Source organism: Osmerus mordax, chromosome 3 (genome assembly GCF_038355195.1).
Source record: "Osmerus mordax isolate fOsmMor3 chromosome 3, fOsmMor3.pri, whole genome shotgun sequence".
NCBI classification, from domain to species: Eukaryota; Metazoa; Chordata; class Actinopteri; order Osmeriformes; family Osmeridae; genus Osmerus; species Osmerus mordax.
In genome coordinates this window covers 16,673,117-16,693,528 of record NC_090052.1, presented here as the reverse complement: position 1 = coordinate 16,693,528, position 20,412 = coordinate 16,673,117, and the positions used below count along the sequence as shown (strand labels likewise).

General features: G+C 43.0%; 4 protein-coding genes across 5 annotated transcripts; all 4 read right to left on the bottom strand.

Annotated features, from left to right (window-relative positions):
- Positions 1–223: 223 nt before the first annotated feature.
- Positions 224–4,753, bottom strand: nr5a5 (nuclear receptor subfamily 5, group A, member 5). Its single transcript, XM_067233535.1, has 7 exons — positions 4,586–4,753; positions 3,604–3,719; positions 3,174–3,315; positions 1,621–2,405; positions 1,317–1,436; positions 1,035–1,182; positions 224–852 (listed from the first exon to the last, which is right to left on the bottom strand). Exons 1-7 carry the CDS (start codon positions 4,677–4,679, stop codon positions 605–607), a joined length of 1,653 nt encoding a protein of 550 aa, XP_067089636.1. The 5' UTR covers positions 4,680–4,753; the 3' UTR covers positions 224–604.
- Positions 4,754–6,291: 1,538 nt separating this feature from the next.
- On the bottom strand, positions 6,292–8,470 carry LOC136941123 (heme-binding protein 2-like). Its single transcript, XM_067233536.1, has 7 exons — positions 8,410–8,470; positions 7,994–8,053; positions 7,398–7,482; positions 7,160–7,280; positions 6,923–7,062; positions 6,677–6,840; positions 6,292–6,568 (listed from the first exon to the last, which is right to left on the bottom strand). Coding segments are annotated over exons 1-7 (666 nt in total). The 5' UTR covers positions 8,412–8,470; the 3' UTR covers positions 6,292–6,474.
- A 2,597-nt stretch (positions 8,471–11,067) lies between these two features.
- Positions 11,068–13,777, bottom strand: LOC136940537 (heme-binding protein 2-like). Its single transcript, XM_067232726.1, has 7 exons — positions 13,767–13,777; positions 13,571–13,630; positions 13,175–13,256; positions 12,901–13,021; positions 12,640–12,779; positions 11,713–11,876; positions 11,068–11,573 (listed from the first exon to the last, which is right to left on the bottom strand). The coding sequence occupies exons 1-7, from the start codon at positions 13,775–13,777 to the stop codon at positions 11,480–11,482; spliced, it is 672 nt and encodes a 223-aa protein (XP_067088827.1). The 3' UTR covers positions 11,068–11,479.
- A 2,561-nt stretch (positions 13,778–16,338) lies between these two features.
- Positions 16,339–19,551, bottom strand: shfl (shiftless antiviral inhibitor of ribosomal frameshifting). 2 transcript variants are annotated; one of them, XM_067233121.1, is made up of 9 exons: positions 19,430–19,551; positions 18,907–19,042; positions 18,734–18,783; positions 18,411–18,476; positions 18,103–18,144; positions 17,808–17,963; positions 17,527–17,630; positions 17,289–17,446; positions 16,339–17,161 (listed from the first exon to the last, which is right to left on the bottom strand). In XM_067233121.1, exons 1-9 carry the CDS (start codon positions 19,445–19,447, stop codon positions 16,926–16,928), a joined length of 966 nt encoding a protein of 321 aa, XP_067089222.1. In that variant the 5' UTR covers positions 19,448–19,551; the 3' UTR covers positions 16,339–16,925. The 2 variants fall into 2 exon arrangements, with proteins under 2 accessions (XP_067089222.1, XP_067089223.1); XM_067233122.1 differs by lacking the exon at positions 18,411–18,476.
- Between the last annotated feature and the right edge of the window lie 861 nt (positions 19,552–20,412).

Here is a 20,412-nt window from a genome sequence, read left to right as displayed (position 1 = left end):
CATGACCATCTCTCGCATAGGAGGTTATTTTGGCCTCATGTTGTGTGATTACAGAACATGTGAAAGGTCAAACACATCAATCTGTTTCCGTCACTGGGAACACGTTTCAAATGGAAACATTTTATTTATACTCACCAACTTGGTAATTGGAACATTTAGTCATTTAGCAGACGCTTTTATCCAAAGCAACTTACAAGAGAGAGCTTTACAAAAAGTGCATAGGTCAATGATCACAAATGCATTCCTGCTTTATTTCAAATAGTTGTGTCTTAATATCTGTGTGCAGCTTTGAGAAAATGACTCTCTTATATAAATGTATGGCGGAAGGATGGGAGATGATGCAGATTATGGCAGTGGTCGGATTCACCAAGTTGTCTCGAACCTCAGTAGCATATTTGCTTTGGTTGCGACTGAAAATACAATCGCAAAATAGATCCCTGAAATTGGGGCCATCGGTTAATACTGTCAACCGAGCGAAAATGCAGCATTGAAGGACTACTCCAGGTCATGTTTCATCATCCGGCGTAGGGAAGGCTGGAGGGGGGAAACGGAGTAAAGAGGATGTCTCTGGAGGCGGAGGCAGAGGACGAAAAGAACCGCCCCCTCAGCTGTGCTTGGCGTGCAGCATCTCTGTCAGCAGGGAGTTGCAGGGCAGATCGCCCAGCAGGTGGCGCTGGTAAAGGTACTCCTCCACCTGCAGGCTGATGCTCCGCACTTCGGGGAGCCGGAGGAGAAGCTGGCCAAACTTGTCTGAGTGTCCGGGGTGGGCGTGCAGGGTGTGCTCCATCAGGGCCCGGTTCACCCTCTCCTGGGTCTGCTCCACCTGCCTGCGCTCCTGCACAGACTTCACATCTGCAACGTGACAGACGCGTCTCAGGACCACGGCAGTAGACGCAAAACAAACTCACCCTTCGGACTTTCTCCTACACAAACACATCTGAGCGGGATTCTAAGAACTGTTTTTTCCTGACGATCATTTCATCCATGCTTCAGCTAGAGCAACAAACCCCATTTTCCCAGAGGTTAAGACTCACCAGGGTTGAAGAGCACCAGGTATTTGAGACACACAAACTCCTGTCTATCCAGTTGGAGTGCCTTGAGTTTAAAAACCAGGTCCTGAGTCCTGGACACCAAACTGCTCAGAGTAGCCCCAGCCTGAGAGAGAACCGTCGATACCTCAATCTGCAGCGGAGAGAAGGGATATCTGGTCACTGCTGGTACCCACACAATAATATGTATACATATGTAAATATATGTATCTCAGAAGTCTTGCCATTAGCTCCAGGTGTATGATAAGCACAGGTTGCATTAGTTACCTGTTGTCTAGTGACCAGGTAGATGCAGCCCTCTCTGCTGTAGGTCACTTGTCTACACATGTGGTCCAGTACTAGCAGTTCACTCCAGCAACTCTGCAGCAAAACCATCTGGTCCTCCACCTGCACCAGTCAGAACACCCGTGTCTACACCTGTACTCCACGCACCACACTTAAAAAAACACTGCTGTTTGAGCTGTGCGAATCACGCCTGATGAAACTATAGAATGTTAGGATTTGCTTATATAAGTATAACTGAACTCTGCACATTTTCATGGTCTAGGTTTGTAGGTCACGATCGTGTTACCTTAAGCTCCTTAAAGAGAGGGCTGTTGCGGGCCCACTCCACCAGACCAAAGAGAGTCTGGTCGGCCATTTTGCACATGATACTGAAGGTGTTGAGGCAGTCGTGCTTCCCTCGGCTGGCTTGTTCTCTCTGCAGGCTGGCCAGGACCTTGGCACACAACTGGGCCTCATCTGGCTCCCCGTCTAGCAGCTGGAGGAGAAGGCTAGAGGCGGTGCTGAGGGTCGCAGTAGGGGTGGGAGTTGAAGTTGGAGCAGGGGTCGAACACGGCGTGGAGCTCGGTGTTGAACTCGGGGTCGTTGTCGGTGTGGTGAGGGGTGTCAGGGAATTGTTCGGTGCGGGAGATGTTGGAGGGGCTGCAGAGACTGGCATCTCCCCTTTCTGCTGGTGGTAGCCATAATAGGGCCGGTGGTAGAGTCCGGGGTAGGACAGAGAAGGAGGAGCCAGGGCCCTTTCTCTGCTCATGGTACAGTCCAAAATCATGGGGAGATCTGATTGGACCATGGTAGGGGCATAGCTCTGGGATTGGTAGAAGGGGTCAGACGTAAGTGGGAAGGATGTGTGATTGGTCATCCTGTGATGACCAATCACACAGTGATCCTGTTCACTTGGAGCGGAAGGTGTGTGTTCACCCGCACCCACCAGGTGTGTCTGTGTACCTTCCAGTTTGATCCTGCAAGGGGCAGTGTTTGGATGGTGGTGAACTCTCTGCTGTTTCATCTGCCTGTCCCGTCGATACAGAGGGCCAAACTTGTTCCTGCCTCCTCTCATACGATCTGCCCTTACAGCTGGGGGGACAGAGAACCAAATCACCAGCCCATAGTTTTATCTTCTCATAGCTCAATGTTAGACCTAAAATTCCTTCATTCTAAATCAAATGATAAATTGTTCTTTTGATTTTGACTTTCTAATTATTAAACCCATTTATTCACACACTTATTGAACTTTTTTTAATAAAGTAAACGTTTGTTTTCCATTTGGCACGTTTTCAGTTGTTGGAGAAGTTGATTTCTTCAACGCTAAAGAATCCCACTCTGAAGCAAACCTTTTACCACATTTACAGCAAGATTTAAATGTGGACCCATTTACAGCAGAATGCACTTTCACTGGTTTATGAGTTAGCAGATAAGTTAGATGGGAACAGAAAATAGACGTCAATGGCATGTAGGGTATGTTGCAATTGAGCAGAATAGATCTCTACACCTGTCCTGGGTGCTTTGACACAAATCACAAATCAGATAATATGAGAAATGTGTTGTTTTGGAAGCAATGGAGTGTGCAAATTGTAGCTGTGGAACTACGTTTACATATTTAGCAGACTCTCTTATCCAGAGCGACTTACAGTAAGTACAGGGACATTCCCCCCAAGGCAAGTAGGGTGAAGTGCCTTGCCCAGGGACACAACGGCATTTCGCACGGCCAGGAATCGAACCGGTAACCTTCTGATTAATAGCCCGATTCCCTAACCCCTCAGTCATCTGACCCCCACTATAGGTGCCTCATGTTTACATGTACACGACGCATGTGTACATACATCATATCCAGGTGAGCCTTACCTTCTCTCTTCATGCCCACAGCCAGGCACTTCTGCAAGCGGCAGTAGGGGCAGCGCTTCCTCTGGGAGGGGTTCATAGGGCAACTCTGTCTCTCTGCACAGGTGTAGTGCTTGTTATTCTGCACGGAACGCTTGAAGAAGCCCTGCGAGGAGATGGACATGTGAGAGAGACAGACAGAGGATGAGAGAGGCAGAGGAATGGAGAGCGACGGAATAACGCGACGCGCATGTCATCTGTTGGGGTGTGTGCCGATGTTAGGGAAGAAGAAATATATGCTGAACATGATAACAGCTTTCTCTCTCTTTCTTTCTCTCTCTCTCTCTCTCTCTCTCTCTCTCTCTCTCTCTCTCTCTCTCTCTCTCTCTCTCTCTCTCTCTCTCTCTCCTCTCTCTCCCCTCTCTCTCCCTCTGTGCGCCCCAGCATGGCCTACCTTGCAGCTCTCACAAGTGAGCAGGCCGTAATGGTATCCCGACACTCTGTCTCCACACACAGGGCATCTCTCCTCCTGGTCTGGCCTCGTCTCAGGCTCTGTCTTCAGCTCCTGGCCTGGGAGAGGATCACATCATTCCAGGGTTGCATGGATGACCAATGACACTTTCAACACTTCCTCTCTCTCTCCCTCCCTTCTAAACCCAAGGCTCTACCCAAATGCTTTGATTGAATTTCAAAGAAATGTTGTAATTGGATTCTGGTGTACAGACACCAGTCTTAACCTAATTATGGATAGTGTTTGTTGTTTTTCGAGAGCACACATAATGTTACCATCTAGGCTAGCATTATGCTATGAACATTGAGTGCAACAACGATCAAGTCAGGAAAGTAGGTCAGCCCAAACACAATTTTCCAAAAAATAAACTCACTAGTTTGTGATACATGCTTTTGTACTGTCCTTTCATTGGATCATGTGACTTGATAGCAAGGTTTAGGACTGGTGGACAAGAAGTAGTGTGCAGGTCAGACAGGAAGTTGCGCACAAGATTTTATCACCGCGATTGATTGCCTAAACCGTAATCTGGGGCATCAGCCTTACATAATGTCACACGGTCAAGGGTCTGTCACTAGACTTTAATGTAATATGTCAATAGCATTGCACACAGACCATAAATCAATGTATCTTCTGATCAGAATTTGACACATCTCCTCAGATTCTGTATTTACTTCAGATCGATCTGTCAACCTCGTTTTGACCTCATTATCATGGTCGGTGTTCATTAAACAAAACAAATCACCTCATTCTGACGTCAAGCACACAATTCAAACATCCAGGTCTTTCGAAAATCACGGCGGCCCTCCTCCCTTTATGGCAACCGATTATTTCGGAGCGAGGCCCCCCCGCAGACAATGATCTCAAACTCGAGAGTCTAAAGGAGCAGGCACCATACCCCTGAGGTACACACAAGTTTACCACTCACCTGTGGAAGATCCCACCAAGGATAGCATGTCCTGGGAGCAATCAGCATGGTAGTGGAGCTGGGGGTGCTCTGACGGATACCCAGACAGGTCCATTCCGGGGCTAAGGGGGTGCGGGGTTGGGGGGGGGTCGGGAGCAGGAGCCTGAGCGGGAGCCTGGACAGAGACGGGGAGAGAGACAGAGGCAGACAGGAGGGCAGGCAGCCCTTGTGGACCGATGCTTTGCTGATGCGCCCAGGTGGACTTTGGTCCATTGTTAAGGTCATAAACCCACTCCTGACTGGCACTCCCACCCAGCCCAGCCAGAGGAAGACAGAGAGAGAGAGAGAGAGAGAGAGAGAGAGAGAGAGAGAGAGAGAGGGAGAGAGAGAGAGAGAGGGAGAGAGAGGGAGAGAGAGAGAGGGGGAGAGAGGGAGAGAGAGAGAGGGGGAGAGAGAGAGAGAGAGAGAGAGAGAGAGAGAGAGAGAGAGAGGGAGAGAGAGAGAGGGGGAGAGAGAGAGAGAGAGAGAGAGAGAGAGAGAGAGAGAGAGAGAGAGAGAGGGGGGGGGGGGAGAGAGGGAGAGAGGCCTGCTGGAATCCTACATAGACATACAGGCTGTGAAATCAGTACAGTAATAAGCAGTCATCCTGGAACATCACTGATAAGATAAGAGCTCACTGGAGACAGCAGTCCATTACTACAACTCCCATTCACACTCGGATCTCGTAGACCTGGAGCAAAGCAACCCAGATATTTACTTATATGTTATATGTTATAACAAATGGATTCACCTCAACAAGAATGAGTCCTACAACTATCAAATCACTGTACATTCAACCAATACTGAAAGTTATTCACTTGGTGACCAGAATACTTTTATAGATTAACAGAATATAGTGACACCACATTTGCCTTATCTTATCTTTCACTCTATGTCAACCCACAGATGGAACCAGATAATGCCACACCCATCAGCTGTCCTAAGTACAGGTAGCCTCAATTAGGAGCTCACTGACGCCAAAGCAGATAAACCAGTCCAAGGGTGATTGGTTATATCACCAGCTCGTCATCAGACTGCATGTGCATTATGGCATTCATGAACGAATAGACCGCTTCCATTCTATTGCATGTGATGATAATTACATCGAATGACATTGAAAGGAAAGGTGAAGTACTTCGGTAACTGAAAGAAAATGTGTGCAGATTTCTGGATACAATTCTTCTGAACTCACTTCAATACAGAACTCTATCACAGCACCACTTTGTTTGTGTTGGAGCGATGCCTTGTACTGCCATCTGGTGGCACAACCCAAAACTTGGCACTTGAAAAGATAACTGGAAACTGTGACAAGTATTTTTCTCCATATAGTTACATAGTACTCTGGCCACTAAGATTGTGTAAGTGGGATGAATATAACCGATAAAGATTTGGTTAATAAAAGTAATGAATAATCGCACTAAAGTGATCCCAAGTAAACAGATGACTCCCCTTTAACCACTCAACTGATTTTGAATGTTGATGTGAAGCTGAAGAACGTTTTAGTCCCTGTGTTCATTCTCTGTCTCAGAGAAAGTCTTATTTTATGGAAATATTCTATGATGAGAACATAGTCACATTAAAAGTCACATTAAAAAGACATACTAGTATTATCATCTTGCCCCTGTTCATTCAGTTCACTGTATACAGTTTAACACGTTTGGGCAATCACACATCAAAACTCCATGAAGTCATAGTAATACGTATTTTATTGGACGTAGTTGGATACATGACATTTTCGTTTTGCGCGATGTGATAAACGTGTCTTTCCCTTTCAGGTGCTTCATATTTTCACGCTGGTAACACGTTTCTAGGAAAGAATCTTGAAGCTTGAAGCTTGAATCTAGAAGCTTGATCTCTTATGAGGACTGTGTTCAAGGGGAGGTTGTGGTCTCAGGAGATGAGCAAACTGGTTCTCCTTCCGCCACATACCAGACCTCATTGTGCCTGTTCACAAATTTCCTTGGGCTGTAACACACACGCACACACACACATATGTAAACACACACACACACAAAATGTTACAGTATCAAATAGAACTAATAGGAGGACATTTTGACAAGAACATTTCCTCACCTGTCATATCCCACAGCGTAATGATAGTTTTTGTCGTAAGTGGCCCCGACATTGTCCAGCTTTGTGGACAGAAGGTGAGAGTGGAGCTTGTCGGACACGAACAACATCCACCCCCCATAGCTCCTCACGTACACTTTCATGTCCGGCATGTCTGTGAAGAACACCTGCAAAAGGAAGGATTTAAAAATCAATGGAGTCAGTCGGGGGAGAACAAATATACAAACACTGAGTGATCTCTGCTTCTACCGTTTCATCAGTTGGTTTGGGAGGAGCACTTTGGTGGGCAGATGGCAACAGGAAACTCATGGTGTAGGTGGTCGGGTCCCACAAATTGCCTGTCTCTTCTGTTTTGATAATCACTGGACCTGTCATGTCAATTTCTATACCTGTTGGGGGGAAAAAATCATCTTAAGACAAAACTTAATTAATACTTGTTAAAATTGGGTTACGTACGCACACATGCACACATGCACACACACACACCAGCCTCATTTGAGCCAGTGATGTATTTGAAGAGTCTTCCAAAGGCTGTTGTCATTGCGACTTCCATGATGTAGGATTTCTCCTCTGTTGTCACCCATTTGGCGGGTTCATAGTGACGCACCTGGAAGACAATCACAAACACTGTCCCTAGGTGATTGGTACAAATAGTGTACAGCACAAGAGAGGAAATGCCCTGAACACAATTACTTCCTAATTTCCACTGTAGCAGCAGGCTCACCTCATAGCCGTCCCTCTCACAAACCAGATCGTACAGAAGACATTCTTTAGTCTCAGTACAGAAGCTTGTCGGTAGATCTGAGTTCCTGAAAAGACATTTGCAAAACAGATTGGCATTTAAGGATTATTAATTCTCAATTGACACAAACTGTATACAATCCACACGTCTCCATATTGTTAAAGCCGGGGTCGGTAATGTTTTTGAGAAGCATTTTTTGGTTGTCATATTTGTTGAAATGAACTTCACACCCTGGTAGCAATCAATAAATCAAATGTTATGACATTCAAATAAAATAAATATGGTATATGTGGAGGTTGCAGGACTGTAATTAACACCACCAATCCTTGCGTTTGGACCAAATGCAGTGCAGCAGTGTTTTGGGGGAGTGGCTTTGAATGGAGGTGGTGAGATATTTGGGGTTGGATACTTTCAAACTCAAGCCAAATTTCTAGTTTTGCAAAACATACCTACCCTGCCTTTAAACTACACAATTTAAGTAATATAATCACAGAAAAGGTGAAGGGATACACGTCCCTTTGGTTGGGTGATATAATCACAGTGATCCTGATGTTTGCTGATGGTAAGTTATAACTTACCCAATTTTGGCTTCTACTGTCAACACCAGCAGCAAGCCAGCCAACCCTGCAAGAAAGACCCTGACACCATATACACAGGCACAGGCATATACAGGCACACGCAACACACACAAAAAACCACACACACACAATCATTCACAGAGGCAATTCACCCTTAGTACATCAACAGACTGAATCACTACCAATGCCACTCTGTATGGATATTACTATAACTAAGGCATTATTGTAACAACAAGGTTATACACTACCAAATGTAAATGTACTTATATTTCTTATTACTTCACTGTGATCACCACATGTACAAGAAAAGCACTTCAGATGTATTAACATTTATGGAGACATTATCCCTCATTTAACAATAGCTGTACAAAAACCAAAACATTTGATGCAAAGATTCAACTCCCAATTCTACTTACATTTTTAGGAAGAATGCAGTTGTGTTTGTCCAAACAGTCAAAAGTGTGCAGCAGCTCAGGAAAGTGTACAGAATGGATGGAGCAGAGCCACTATTTAAATGACTTGGGTTACAAAAGTAACACTGGTCCCTCCTCCAAACTTATAACACATGCCCTTAACAAGTGACCGCCTTTGATAAGCAGACTCAAAGGGGGATCTATTAGTTTTTTTTGTGCCAAGTTGAATGATGTGACATGGTCAGTTTTAGTAGACAATCCTGCAGAGCTGGGCGAGAGAATGTGGTACAAGTTTGGTCACATGTGTGAGACAGCTGTTTCATAAGAGAGGATTTTCACCTTTAGAACAAACCACCCGAGGGTATGTTTGCATTGTGGCTTCACTACAAAGACAACACTTTAACATTATATTAATATTTGTCTTGTCCTTCCATATCACTCAGTACCAAAAGAGAAAAGAACTTGAGGAAAGTTTAGACTGTTTAGATACTGCATAGTAATCCTTTATTGTCGGATAATGTCAAATTTAATATTTTTATTGTCATTCCAAAACATGGTACATGAGCTGGAACAAAATTAGGTAATGAGGTCCGGTTAAAACCACTCACAAATAAATAAATAAACAAACTACTCATCATAAATTAATACAATAAATACAGATAACCAATCATACACACACATAGATACATACAAAAAAAAAATAGAAATTAGCAGCATTGTAATACAATGCAATGTAACTTTTAGGACAAAAGTTCAGTTGGTCAGTTCTAAGGAAAATCTGACAGCTTCTGGGAAGAACCTGTTCTTTAACGTGGTTGTTCTGGTTCTGATGCTGCGCAGCATCCTGCCTGAGGGAGACGGACAAATAGTCTATTGGCAGGGTGGAAAAATAGTTTTTTGGGGTGTTTCCCAGTTTTGTTATAATGTTTACCCTCTTAGGCTGGCCACAAACACAGCTGGATTTGAAGTCTAACATGATAGCAAGATTCATGTTGTGTGGACAGCTGACCACCCTTTCCAGAGCTCAGTGGGAGATCAGCCTAACTTGGATGGTTGAGCTTCAGTGGAAAAACCTTGTATGATCTTTTCTCTCATGTAAACCCATGAGACCCATTCAGTGCTTTCGGCACAAATCTCGGGTCAAGATATTTCCTGTATGGTGTATGCTGCTTTAAATGACCTGTGTCCTGGGCTCACACATAGATTATTACATCACAGAAAGGTCAGCACAAACGACTGGCTTTCAGACAGCACACTGTGCAAACACAGCAGGGAAACACAATAGCTCAACCAAGGCTAATTGTAAATCCTTGAGTCTGGTAGGGTATGGCATAACTAATGCTTAAAATGAAACTCTGTGTTACAGCTGGACATAAAATGCATTCCTTGATTTACATCAGCCATATACTGCAACAACATCTTGGAGTGAGTCTTGACTCTGTCTTCCTTCTCTTTTCTCTCTCCCTTACTAGTATCAGTTGAATAAAAAAGATTCTGTTGATAATCTTCCACACCAGTTTTTGCTTGGAGACAGTGTAAAACGTCCATCCCATTTCACTGAGTGATATTTATCTTCCATGGTTTCTCCATTTTCAGTAGCAATAATGATTCACAAAAGGAGGAAATGCGTGGTGTGTGAGGTTGGCCTTGCAAGCAAAATGATGCAGGACAGCGTCGGGGATAGAAAAGAATTAGAAGAAGTGAAAACATGGAGGTCAAGGGTTGATAACACTAAAACAAACAAATAGACCAAACACAACATCTGCTTAAACTTGGCATATGTCCTTGGTATGGACCTTGCAAAAGTATTTGTTCTAGCTGCAGAGATTTGACCAGATTTACCCTGGGGAGCACCCCTTCTCCCGTAGAGTTTTCTTAAAGTGGTAGTTATTCTCAGCATAATTTAGCAAACAAAACCTAAACATTGTCCAAAATGAAAAGAACAGTAATAGCCTAGGTATTGAACAAACAAATACGACTCCAACCACATTGTTCCACATGCCCTCCCCCTCCTTAGTTTCTCTCCTGCAGCCTAGCCCATAAACTGGCTGGGAGAAGATACTGCTGTTACTAAGAGTGCTACACAATGATATACTTTTCTCTCACATGAATACTATTCATTTGCTTTTAATCAGTTGTTACCCGTGTGCATGTGAAGGTTGAGATTCCTGCTTTGTCCCCAAGTCTCACTATACTGCACACAATTGAATTAACTGGGTCCATTTGTTAATTTTACTAAAGGACGTATTAAATGTATAAACAAAAGAATGAGAAAAGAAATGAATGAATAGAAGGTGGAGTTGTGGAGAGAGGCCCAGCTGACATCCAGTCGTGGCAGAAGGTACCGTGGAAACGGGGCCCTGATTTAGAACAGTAGCCTTTTTGATCAGCTGCAAGCATGAAAGTGTGACTTTGTCTCTGTTGATAAGTTGGTCATTGTCTTGTGGTTGACCTTTTTCTGATGTGTTCATGTGTTGGTTGCAGAAATTATTGGAAGTGAGAAAGGTACAGATCATTCATTATAATAACCCTGGATTGACTGTGTATAGTTACAGGGGTATATTAGTCTACAAAGACTATAGAAGTGAATCTGACAAACAGAAGGCTTTGGTTCGCATGATAGACAGTACAGAAACAAACCTGAGCTGGGACTATCTAAATAGTTTGAAAGATTTAAAGATTTAATTTTCCTTCAGAGCAAAGTACACATAACTCCATTCTAAATTTTCAATCAGAATGCTGAAACAATTCTGGAACAATTCTGTCTTGACTGTTTAACATACAGTTGATTTGACAATACATTTTGAAGTGCTGTCGTTGTACTGTAGGCAATGACATTTACTTGTAATTCACTTGCACAACAGTGCATCTACTTTAACAGTGTAAAATAATTTTGAGATCAAATGTGCGACAATCACATTAGACAAAATGATGACTTTAAAAAAGTGTTTATCTAACATGGTCGTTTATATATTGGTTGGGTATAATATGCCACAGTATCAAGACTACTTGTCCAACACTGTTGTTGACAGTGTGTCCAAACTGACAGCTTGATCTGTTAAGAAAAAGAAGCTCAGAAGGAGGTTGGGTCCTCAGGAGCAGGGCACATTGGCTCCCCTTCAACCACATACCAGACTTCATTGTGCCTGTTCAGAATCTTCATTGGGCTGTAATACACAGACACACACACGCACAAACACGCACACGAGCGAACCCACACAAATGCATACACATACACACATACGCCTTTAGTATTTCTGTGAAATGAATTGGAGGCACACATTTGGAAAATGTTGACTTTCTCACCTGTCGTATCCCACAGCGTAGTGGAAGTCTTTGTTGTACGTGGCCCCGAGATTGTCCAGCTCTTTGGACAGGAGGTTGGATTGGATCTTGGATGACAGGGACATCATCCACCCCCCATAGCTCCTCACGTACACGTTCATGTCTGGCATGTCTGTGAAAAACACCTGGAGAGGAAAGGAGTCATCCGTATCTCAGAGTTACAACACAGACGTCAGCCATCCCCAATTAGCGGCCCGCAGGCCAGATCCGGCCCGCAAGAGCCAAATGTCTGGCCCACGCTGACAGCTTTAACTCTATTCATGCTGACAGTTTGAATGCAAACTATCTAGAAAAACATTTTTTGTTTGCTGAGAATATGCTCCAGCGGCATTTCCTAATTAAATAGTCGGTTTTGGACACATTTTGTTTCAAGAGTAAATGTTTCTCTTGTGTGACTGTAACTCCCAACACCACTACTAATAATTATAAAATCATAATAGAAGTAACATCCGCGCATAAAACTGTCTCCCCCAAAAAAAACATGTTGGCCCTTGGCTTGGCATGCCTGACCAAATTTGGCCCTTTTGGAAATCTAATTGGGGAACCCTGGTCTACAGCAAGCGGATGATACTGTATCAAACATGTCATCTACAGTCATTAAGAGGACAAAATAAATCCAAAACCTAAACTGTTCTGAGTTCGCAGGATATTCATTTATGCTATTTATTCAATGGTATTATTGTCAACACTGCCTTAGCCAGTAAACAAACCAAGGGAAAGTCTGTTACTTACATTACACTACACTTAATCTCATAATTTTCCCCTCATTCTTTTTTCAGTGTGTTTAGGATGAAAATGATCAGTGACACACAATGGAGATGAACCTGGGACCTCTGCAGTCTCTACCACTGAGTTATACCTATCCCCCTAGGATGCCACATCAGTTACCTTGTCATCAGTTGGTTTGGGAGGAGCACTCTGGTGGGCAGACGGCAGCAGGAAACTCATGGTGTAGGTGGACACTTGCCACATACTCTTCTTTTCCTGCATTGTGATTATCACAGGGGCTGTCATGTCAATTTTCACACCTGTTGGGAAAGGAATCATGTCAAGACAATGTTGAACATTTTAGGTACATGTAGATCAATATTGCATGGGAAGATTGTGTTGATTACACTCATTTCTGCACACAGAAATGCACACACGCACCAGCCTCATTGGACCCATTGATGTATTTGAAGAGTCTTCTGAAGAGGGTTCCGAGTGCCATTTCCATAAAGTAGGAATCCTGCTCTGTCGTCACCCATTTGGTGGGTTCATAGTGACGCACCTGGGAGACAATCACATACACTCAGTCGTGAGCTGTCTTTGGGTGATGGGTACAGGTCCAGCACAAGAGTGGGTTCAGTGTTTTGTTGAGTGGAAATTTACTTCCTACTTTGACTCAATGACTTCTTAATTTCTACTGTAGCTCCAGACTCACCTCATAGCCTTCATTTTCACAAACCAGGTCATACAGAAGACATTCTTTAGTCTCAGTACAGAAGCCTGACTCAGAGGAGTTCCTGAAAAAAAAGACAAAAGATCTAACTGAATGACATGAAAACTGCAAAAAAAGTGAAGAATACAATGCAGAATTAAGCAAATCATGTCAGAAGTGTGGTCCTGGGAGGTATTCCAGAAAGCAGTTTATGCGACATCACCGGGTAAATGAACTCTCCAACTGACGCACAATGTCACAGCAACTTACTGGCAATGTTGCTGCAATGCTGGGTGTCAGCTGGGGAGTTAACTTACCCAGGGTAGCCTATGTCTCATAACCTGCTTTCTGGAATACCCCCCTGGTGTGTACTTAAAGCACAAGTAAGTACCAGCTTACCCAACCCTGGCCTCTACTGTCAACACCAGCAGCAAGCCAGCCAACCCTGCAAGAAAAACCCTGACACACAAACACAATGAAGTTCAGTGTCATCACAGGAACCAGAATGAATCACCCATTTAACTCAATTCTGATGCAGAAAATAAATGCTGTTGATTGTTTTTACCAAAGGGATTGCATTTAAGATATACAGTACCGTTTGCACATTTCTAGAGACATCATCCATCTTTTAACATTGTACCAAAGTAAATTAAAACATTTCACACAAAGATAGCTTTAAAATACTTAAATCCACACTAAACTCAAGTTTCTACTTACATTTTGACGAAGATTGTTGTGTTTGTTAAAATAGTTAAATGTTTACAGAACCCTCAGAAGTGTCAGAATGGTTGGACTAGAGCCACTATTTAAATGATTTAGGTTATGAAAGTAACATTGGCCCCTCCCCAAACCTGTGAGACACACCCTGAACAAATGACTATCTTTCGAGTCTTTGTGTACCAAGTTGAAAAATGTGACATGGACAGTGTTAATAAAAGATCCTGCAGAGTTGGGAGAGAGAGAGTGTGTGAAACAAGTTTGATCACGTGTAGTTGTGAGGCTGCTGTTTTGTAAGTGAAGTTTCACCTTTAGAACAAATCAGATCTGTTTGTATTGTAAATTGACTACAGGGACAACCATTTACAATGACCATAACTGGGATTGTTCTGTTCCAGGGGAACAACGAAAGAAAATGTCTCTTATGTAAACCAACAGTTTGATGTTCAGTACGAGCACCACGAATCTTAAAGATCTTTAATTGGTCTCAACTGGTAGCCTACAAACTCCCACTCACACAACACATATCATTACAGAAATGTCAGCTTCAGAAAATTAAATCACATTCAGAAATCACACCAGGGAAACACAGCAGTTCAACCAAAGATAATTGTAATCCCCCAAATCTGGTCGGCTGTAAATTAAATCATGGTAGAAATTAAATTTTGTGTCACAGCTGGAGACAACAATGCCATGCCTTGATTTACATCAACAATTTACTGCATGTAAGTATCTTAAATAGTTCATTTTCAAAATTCATTTTTTGGAGACATTTGTCCTGTTCCTACACCACGAGAGTGTGTGAAACAAGTTTGATCACGTGTAGTTGTGAGGCTGCTGTTTTGTAAGTGAAGTTTCACCTTTAGAACAAATCAGATCTGTTTGTATTGTAAATTGACTACAGGGACAACCATTTACAATGACCATAACTGGGATTGTTCTGTTCCAGGGGAACAACGAAAGAAAATGTCTCTTATGTAAACCAACAGTTTGATGTTCAGTACGAGCACCACGAATCTTAAAGATCTTTAATTGGTCTCAACTGGTAGCCTACAAACTCCCACTCACACAACACATATCATTACAGAAATGTCAGCTTCAGAAAATTAAATCACATTCAGAAATCACACCAGGGAAACACAGCAGTTCAACCAAAGATAATTGTAATCCCCCAAATCTGGTCGGCTGTAAATTAAATCATGGTAGAAATTAAATTTTGTGTCACAGCTGGAGACAACAATGCCATGCCTTGATTTACATCAACAATTTACTGCATGTAAGTATCTTAAATAGTTCATTTTCAAAATTCATTTTTTGGAGACATTTGTCCTGTTCCTACACCACGAGAGTGTGTGAAACAAGTTTGATCACGTGTAGTTGTGAGGCTGCTGTTTTGTAAGTGAAGTTTCACCTTTAGAACAAATCAGATCTGTTTGTATTGTAAATTGACTACAGGGACAACCATTTACAATGACCATAACTGGGATTGTTCTGTTCCAGGGGAACAACGAAAGAAAATGTCTCTTATGTAAACCAACAGTTTGATGTTCAGTACGAGCACCACGAATCTTAAAGATCTTTAATTGGTCTCAACTGGTAGCCTACAAACTCCCACTCACACAACACATATCATTACAGAAATGTCAGCTTCAGAAAATTAAATCACATTCAGAAATCACACCAGGGAAACATAGCAGTTCAACCAAAGATAATTGTAATCCCCCAAATCTGGTCGGCTGTAAATTAAATCATGGTAGAAATTAAATGTTGTGTCACAGCTGGAGACAACAATGCCATGCCTTGATTTACATCAAACATTTACTGCAGGTAAGTATCTTAAATTGTTCATTTCCAAAATTCATTTTTCAGAGACATTTGTCCTGTTCCTACACCACTATGCTTCACAGTACTGACTGTAATTTAATCTTCAATGACTTCCTTGGGATTAGAGATTCTTTGTTGTCTAGCAGTAACAAAGGATTCTCCACCAAAGGAAATACAGTAAGAGGGTGTGCACGTGAAGGTTCAATTTCCTGCTTTGGATTACCACAGGTCTCACGATACATGTTCTAAAAAGTTTTTCATGCATTGTTGTGGTGGTCCCTAGATCTTAAATCCTTGTAATGAATTCTGTTGTGAATAGGGACAAAGGATCTAGACCACCACGCCTACAGGCGCCATGGAAATAGGAAACCTGATATAGAACTTCTGAGACAATCTGATCAGCTGCAGTTATGAAAGTGTGATTTTGTGTCTGTTGATGACCTGGTCATCTTCTCCTGGTTGTCCTCTTGCTGATGTGTTCATGTTTTGGTTTAATTTGGCAAAAGTGAGACACACACCTTGACCTTGACTGTTTATGTATTGTATAGCCCTTGATTGCCAGTGTTTGGTTACAGCTGCATACTCTACCATTCTATAAAGAAAATCATTGGATACTTGACACGTCATGTAATTCACAACCGAAAAGAAAGCTTTTAATGAATGTTGTTAAGCTTCAAATTAAAATGAATGTGGAAAGAAACTTGAGCAGGGCTGACAGAATACGGCTGGAACAGTTGAACATGTACTTTCTGTTAGTGCAGGACTATGGGAAAGTACAACACGATCTCACGAAAGATCAGTTCTGATTCTCTTACATGACAACGTACGAGACCATGTGTACCGAACAACACTTCTGGAACCGTAGGCACGACTGTTGGTTGAACACAACGTTGATTTTAAACTTTGGATGAGTGAGGCATTGTGAAGACATTCAGATGTACTAGTTTATAGAAGCAGCCCAATGAAAAAAGAATCACTTAAGTTAAAAGGGACGGTATTTCCCATCATTGGACAAAATTGATTGTCGCGTTTTCCTTTTGATTTGACACCAAAAGGAAAGTCAAGCAATAAAATGTTTAGGATTTTCAGCTTTTAGGTCAAAGGTTGAGAAGGAGATAGCATTGGTTTCCCCTCGAACCAATTGAAACACGGGGCACCTCTGGGATCAATAAGAGGATGTGTTTTGGAGTGCGGCGAAAAACAAACGGCTGTTTCAGCTGCTGTTGCTGCCACTGCCGTGAGAGCGGCCTCCTCGGCTCTCGTCGTCGCTCTCCTCCTTGATGTCGTCCATGATGAGGTCGTACAGGTTGTCCAGGCTGCCCTGGCTAAGACACGTATTGACCGTGGAGCCGGAGCTGTCGTGGGAAGGGCTGGGGTTCACCACCCTGGGCTTCCTGTTGACCTGGCGACTTCGTGGGTGCACACACTCTGTCCCTGGGACATGGGGTTCTGGGGGAGCAGGGATCAGGCCGTCACTGATCAGGCTGGCGGGAACGATGTCACCTCTTGGTTTGGTTTCAAACGTGTCTATGTGTGTATGTGTCTATGTGTGTATGTGTGTATGCCTGTGTATAACCTTGTCTGTTGTAGCAGTCCTCAGCAAGGCAGCTGTGTGGGTTCCGTGTCTTGCCAGGCTCTCCTGCCCCTCCCTGTAGTGGAGGCAGGATTTCAGTCGGGATCACCAGAGATCTGCACCTGTAGCACGGAGAGCCCAGATCCATGCGGCCAAATCCCCTTGGAGAGAAACAACATCTGGTCAATGAGAGATGTACATGTGTAATAACCCATGGGAACAGTCATGGGACAGCTTCTACCTGAAGACACGAGCGCAGACGAGGCAGTTGAACTGCCCAATACCCCACATTCTATTTTGAGGGACAGGGTCGTACTTCTGCTTGCACAGATGACATCGAGATACCTGGATGGATGACGAAGACCGAGATTGAAGAGTGAATCAACCGAATCATTTCCACAAATAATACCCACTCACGAAACCGATGCTATATACAGATGCATGCCGTGGAACGGGATCTGAAGTGTGAGCGTGTTACTGGGGCTGAGTGGAGGGCAGTGAACGCAAGGCGGGGTGCAATACCCTCTTCCTCAGGGGCACGCGACGCCACCAGTCCTTGTCGCAGGCCTGACAGGCAAACTGGTGCACGGCAGAGGGGGTAAGGTTCCGCTGAGCGTTGTCAAACATGCGCTTGTTCTTCTCCGTGAGAGGCAGGACCTGTAAACGCTGGCCCAGTTCCTGACAGATTCAAAAACACACACGCGGTCTCTTCAGCGGTAGTTTTTTGCGTATTTTATGGTGGTGTATTAAGGCGTTTCTCGACTGCAAAGAAAAAAACGGTGTAAATGCTTGGGATTCATGGCCATGGATGACGAACCTTTATGTCCTCGTCCTCCTTTGGTCGTCTGTCAGCTCGGGCCTGAAGTTTACATATTTAGAATGAAATACAGTAGTGAACAACATTTCCCCTACCAGAGAATCTTTTGGTATTTTAACCTTTTCCTTTCCCCCTTTCAACGATGTAATTATTGATGTGTGATTTTATTTGTATTTTATTGGTGTATTGTGAAGTATCAGGCAAAAAGTGAATTCCGATCTTGAATTATAAACACTGGGTGTCCCTGCCTGTGTTATACATTCCATATATCTGCCTATATCAGCCTGTATCCGCCTACATAATCCAACCTGTGCAGGTGGAACCAGGGGCGGGGCTTGTTGTCGTTCCTCTGCTGTGAGCCTCTCAACGACATTCTACAGAGGAGGCCAATGAGGAGTCAGGTTGTGCCCAAACTACATGACAATGTTTAAACAAATTATTTAAACAGACATTGTCCTGATGCACCTACAAGTAAGACAATACACACACTCACACACCTCAAACACACACAGACACACACACACACACACATTCACACACACACACACACATACACACACACACACACACACACACACACACACATACACACACAAAACACACACACACACATATACATATAATCAACTACCTTGACAGCCAGGTCTTTGTGTAGGCATTGTCTATCTTCATCATCCAGGTCTGCACAGACACAAAAACAAATGCAATATATCAAGAGGCTGTCGGCCCTTAAAAATTTTAAGTAAGGTTACAAACATCACTGTGTTAAAAAAAACCGAATGGAAAATTAATGGAACAATGTACCTCTATCCTTCATCAGAATCACCTCCATGGTGACCATGTGATGGTTGTTTAGATATCGCCTCATTAGTATTGTTGCCTTGTCAATGGCAACCTTGCCATGGAACTTCTCTCTGAATCGTCTGACATTTTTTTCCAGCTTTGTTAACAAAACAGACAAGTTAGTTATGATGTGGTAACCAAGTTTGAAAACAACTGAGTAACCGTTTCACTCCAAGGATTCCACACTACAGCAGCCAAATTGCGAGCGGGCATGTCCTATAGTGCTGTCTATTTATCTGCACCAGTAAAAACCAAAGACAAAAAAGGTGTATCCTATAACGATACCATATCTATAGTTTTAATTCATAAATAACAATTTGATTGATAATTAATTTGGATAGTAGGCTCACAATAACGGTACATTTATTATTTGCCCCATAACTAAATTGGCTCAAAAGACGCGTCATGCGAGCAAAGTGACAGAATAAATAGTCGGGACTATCAAACGTGATATAAACGCTAGAATAATAATTGTGTAGCCTACCTCAACCTCAACATTCATTTTATTTCCCTTTTTGAGATCGAAAGGATGCTTATCGAATGTTTCAACACTAATAGCAATATTTGCGTTTCGTGCTGTAGACTTTAGTTTGACTCCTATTTCCTGTTATTGGTGGATTATTAACTTTCGTTTTGGTATCTACGGTGGCCCTAAAGTGCACGGATTGCTCTTTGCCACTAGAGGGAAATCATAACCAGCCATGATAATTGCAGTAACGCGAGTTCACACACACACACACACACACACACACACACACACACACACACACACACACACACACACACACACACACACACACACACACACACACACACACATACACACACGTACATCTATATAGTTATTATTTCCTTGACTTACAGAGATACATTAGGTCTATTTTTCATTGTCTATATTGACAGGTTTTCTCTAAAAACGAGACCCTGCTCCGCTGCTCGCCCGGTCTACCAGCACACACAAACTGACCAGTAATCACCAGTATACGTAATCCTGTCCTTTGCGCATTTGTCGGCAAGGGACTACAACTCCCGCACCCCATTGGACACAGTGTAACTATGACCCATTTAGGTCACTGTTGGTCACTGCTCGGTGAATGTAGGGTGTATCGTGATGTGACTGATTACTTGATATTGCCTGATTTTATTTTAGATTTTTTTAAATCTATATTGACACTTATTGTTTAGCTGAAGGGACTGTGAAGAGTAAAACATTTTTACAGGTTAGTAGCTTTTTGGAATTGAATGTGTAAATAAATAAGGTTTACGTGTTGGAGTGGACGCTAAAATCGAAATGTGGGAAGTCGATGTCTAGCCTTGGGCAGCCTGCATTCTAACTAAGTAGGTACATTTTGAAACTTCTCTATTGCTCAGACACAAAACAGTTAACGTTGTTATATTAGATATAACTAGAGAGTAGGCTATAGCCTATATCCAATGCAACATTTATGTAAGATACTTGCATAATAA

Excerpts from the sequence above, each read along its gene's own strand:
- nr5a5 (XM_067233535.1), bottom strand. The coding sequence starts at position 4,679 with ATGGACCTGTCTGGGTATCCGTCAGAGCACCCCCAGCTCCACTACCAT. Across the intron at positions 3,720-4,585 it reads CTTGGTGGGATCTTCCACAG|GCCAGGAGCTGAAGACAGAG; the intron begins GTGAGTGGTAAA and ends ATCCTCTCCCAG. Across the intron at positions 1,183-1,316 it reads ACCTGGTCACTAGACAACAG|ATTGAGGTATCGACGGTTCT; the intron begins GTAACTAATGCA and ends TCTCCGCTGCAG.
- LOC136941123 (XM_067233536.1), bottom strand. Across the intron at positions 6,841-6,922 it reads CCAAACCAACTGATGAAACG|GTGTTCTTCACAGACATGCC; the intron begins GTAGAAGCAGAG and ends TTCCTTTTGCAG. Across the intron at positions 6,569-6,676 it reads TACGCTGTGGGATATGACAG|CCCAAGGAAATTTGTGAACA; the intron begins GTGAGGAAATGT and ends TGTGTGTTACAG.
- LOC136940537 (XM_067232726.1), bottom strand. Across the intron at positions 13,257-13,570 it reads ACAGTAGAGGCCAGGGTTGG|GAACTCCTCTGAGTCAGGCT; the intron begins GTAAGCTGGTAC and ends CTTTTTTTTCAG. Across the intron at positions 12,780-12,900 it reads CAATGGGTCCAATGAGGCTG|GTGTGAAAATTGACATGACA; the intron begins GTGCGTGTGTGC and ends CTTTCCCAACAG.
- shfl (XM_067233121.1), bottom strand. Across the intron at positions 18,477-18,733 it reads ACAAAGACCTGGCTGTCAAG|AATGTCGTTGAGAGGCTCAC; the intron begins GTAGTTGATTAT and ends CCTCCTCTGTAG. Across the intron at positions 18,145-18,410 it reads CCCTGGTTCCACCTGCACAG|GCCCGAGCTGACAGACGACC; the intron begins GTTGGATTATGT and ends TGTAAACTTCAG.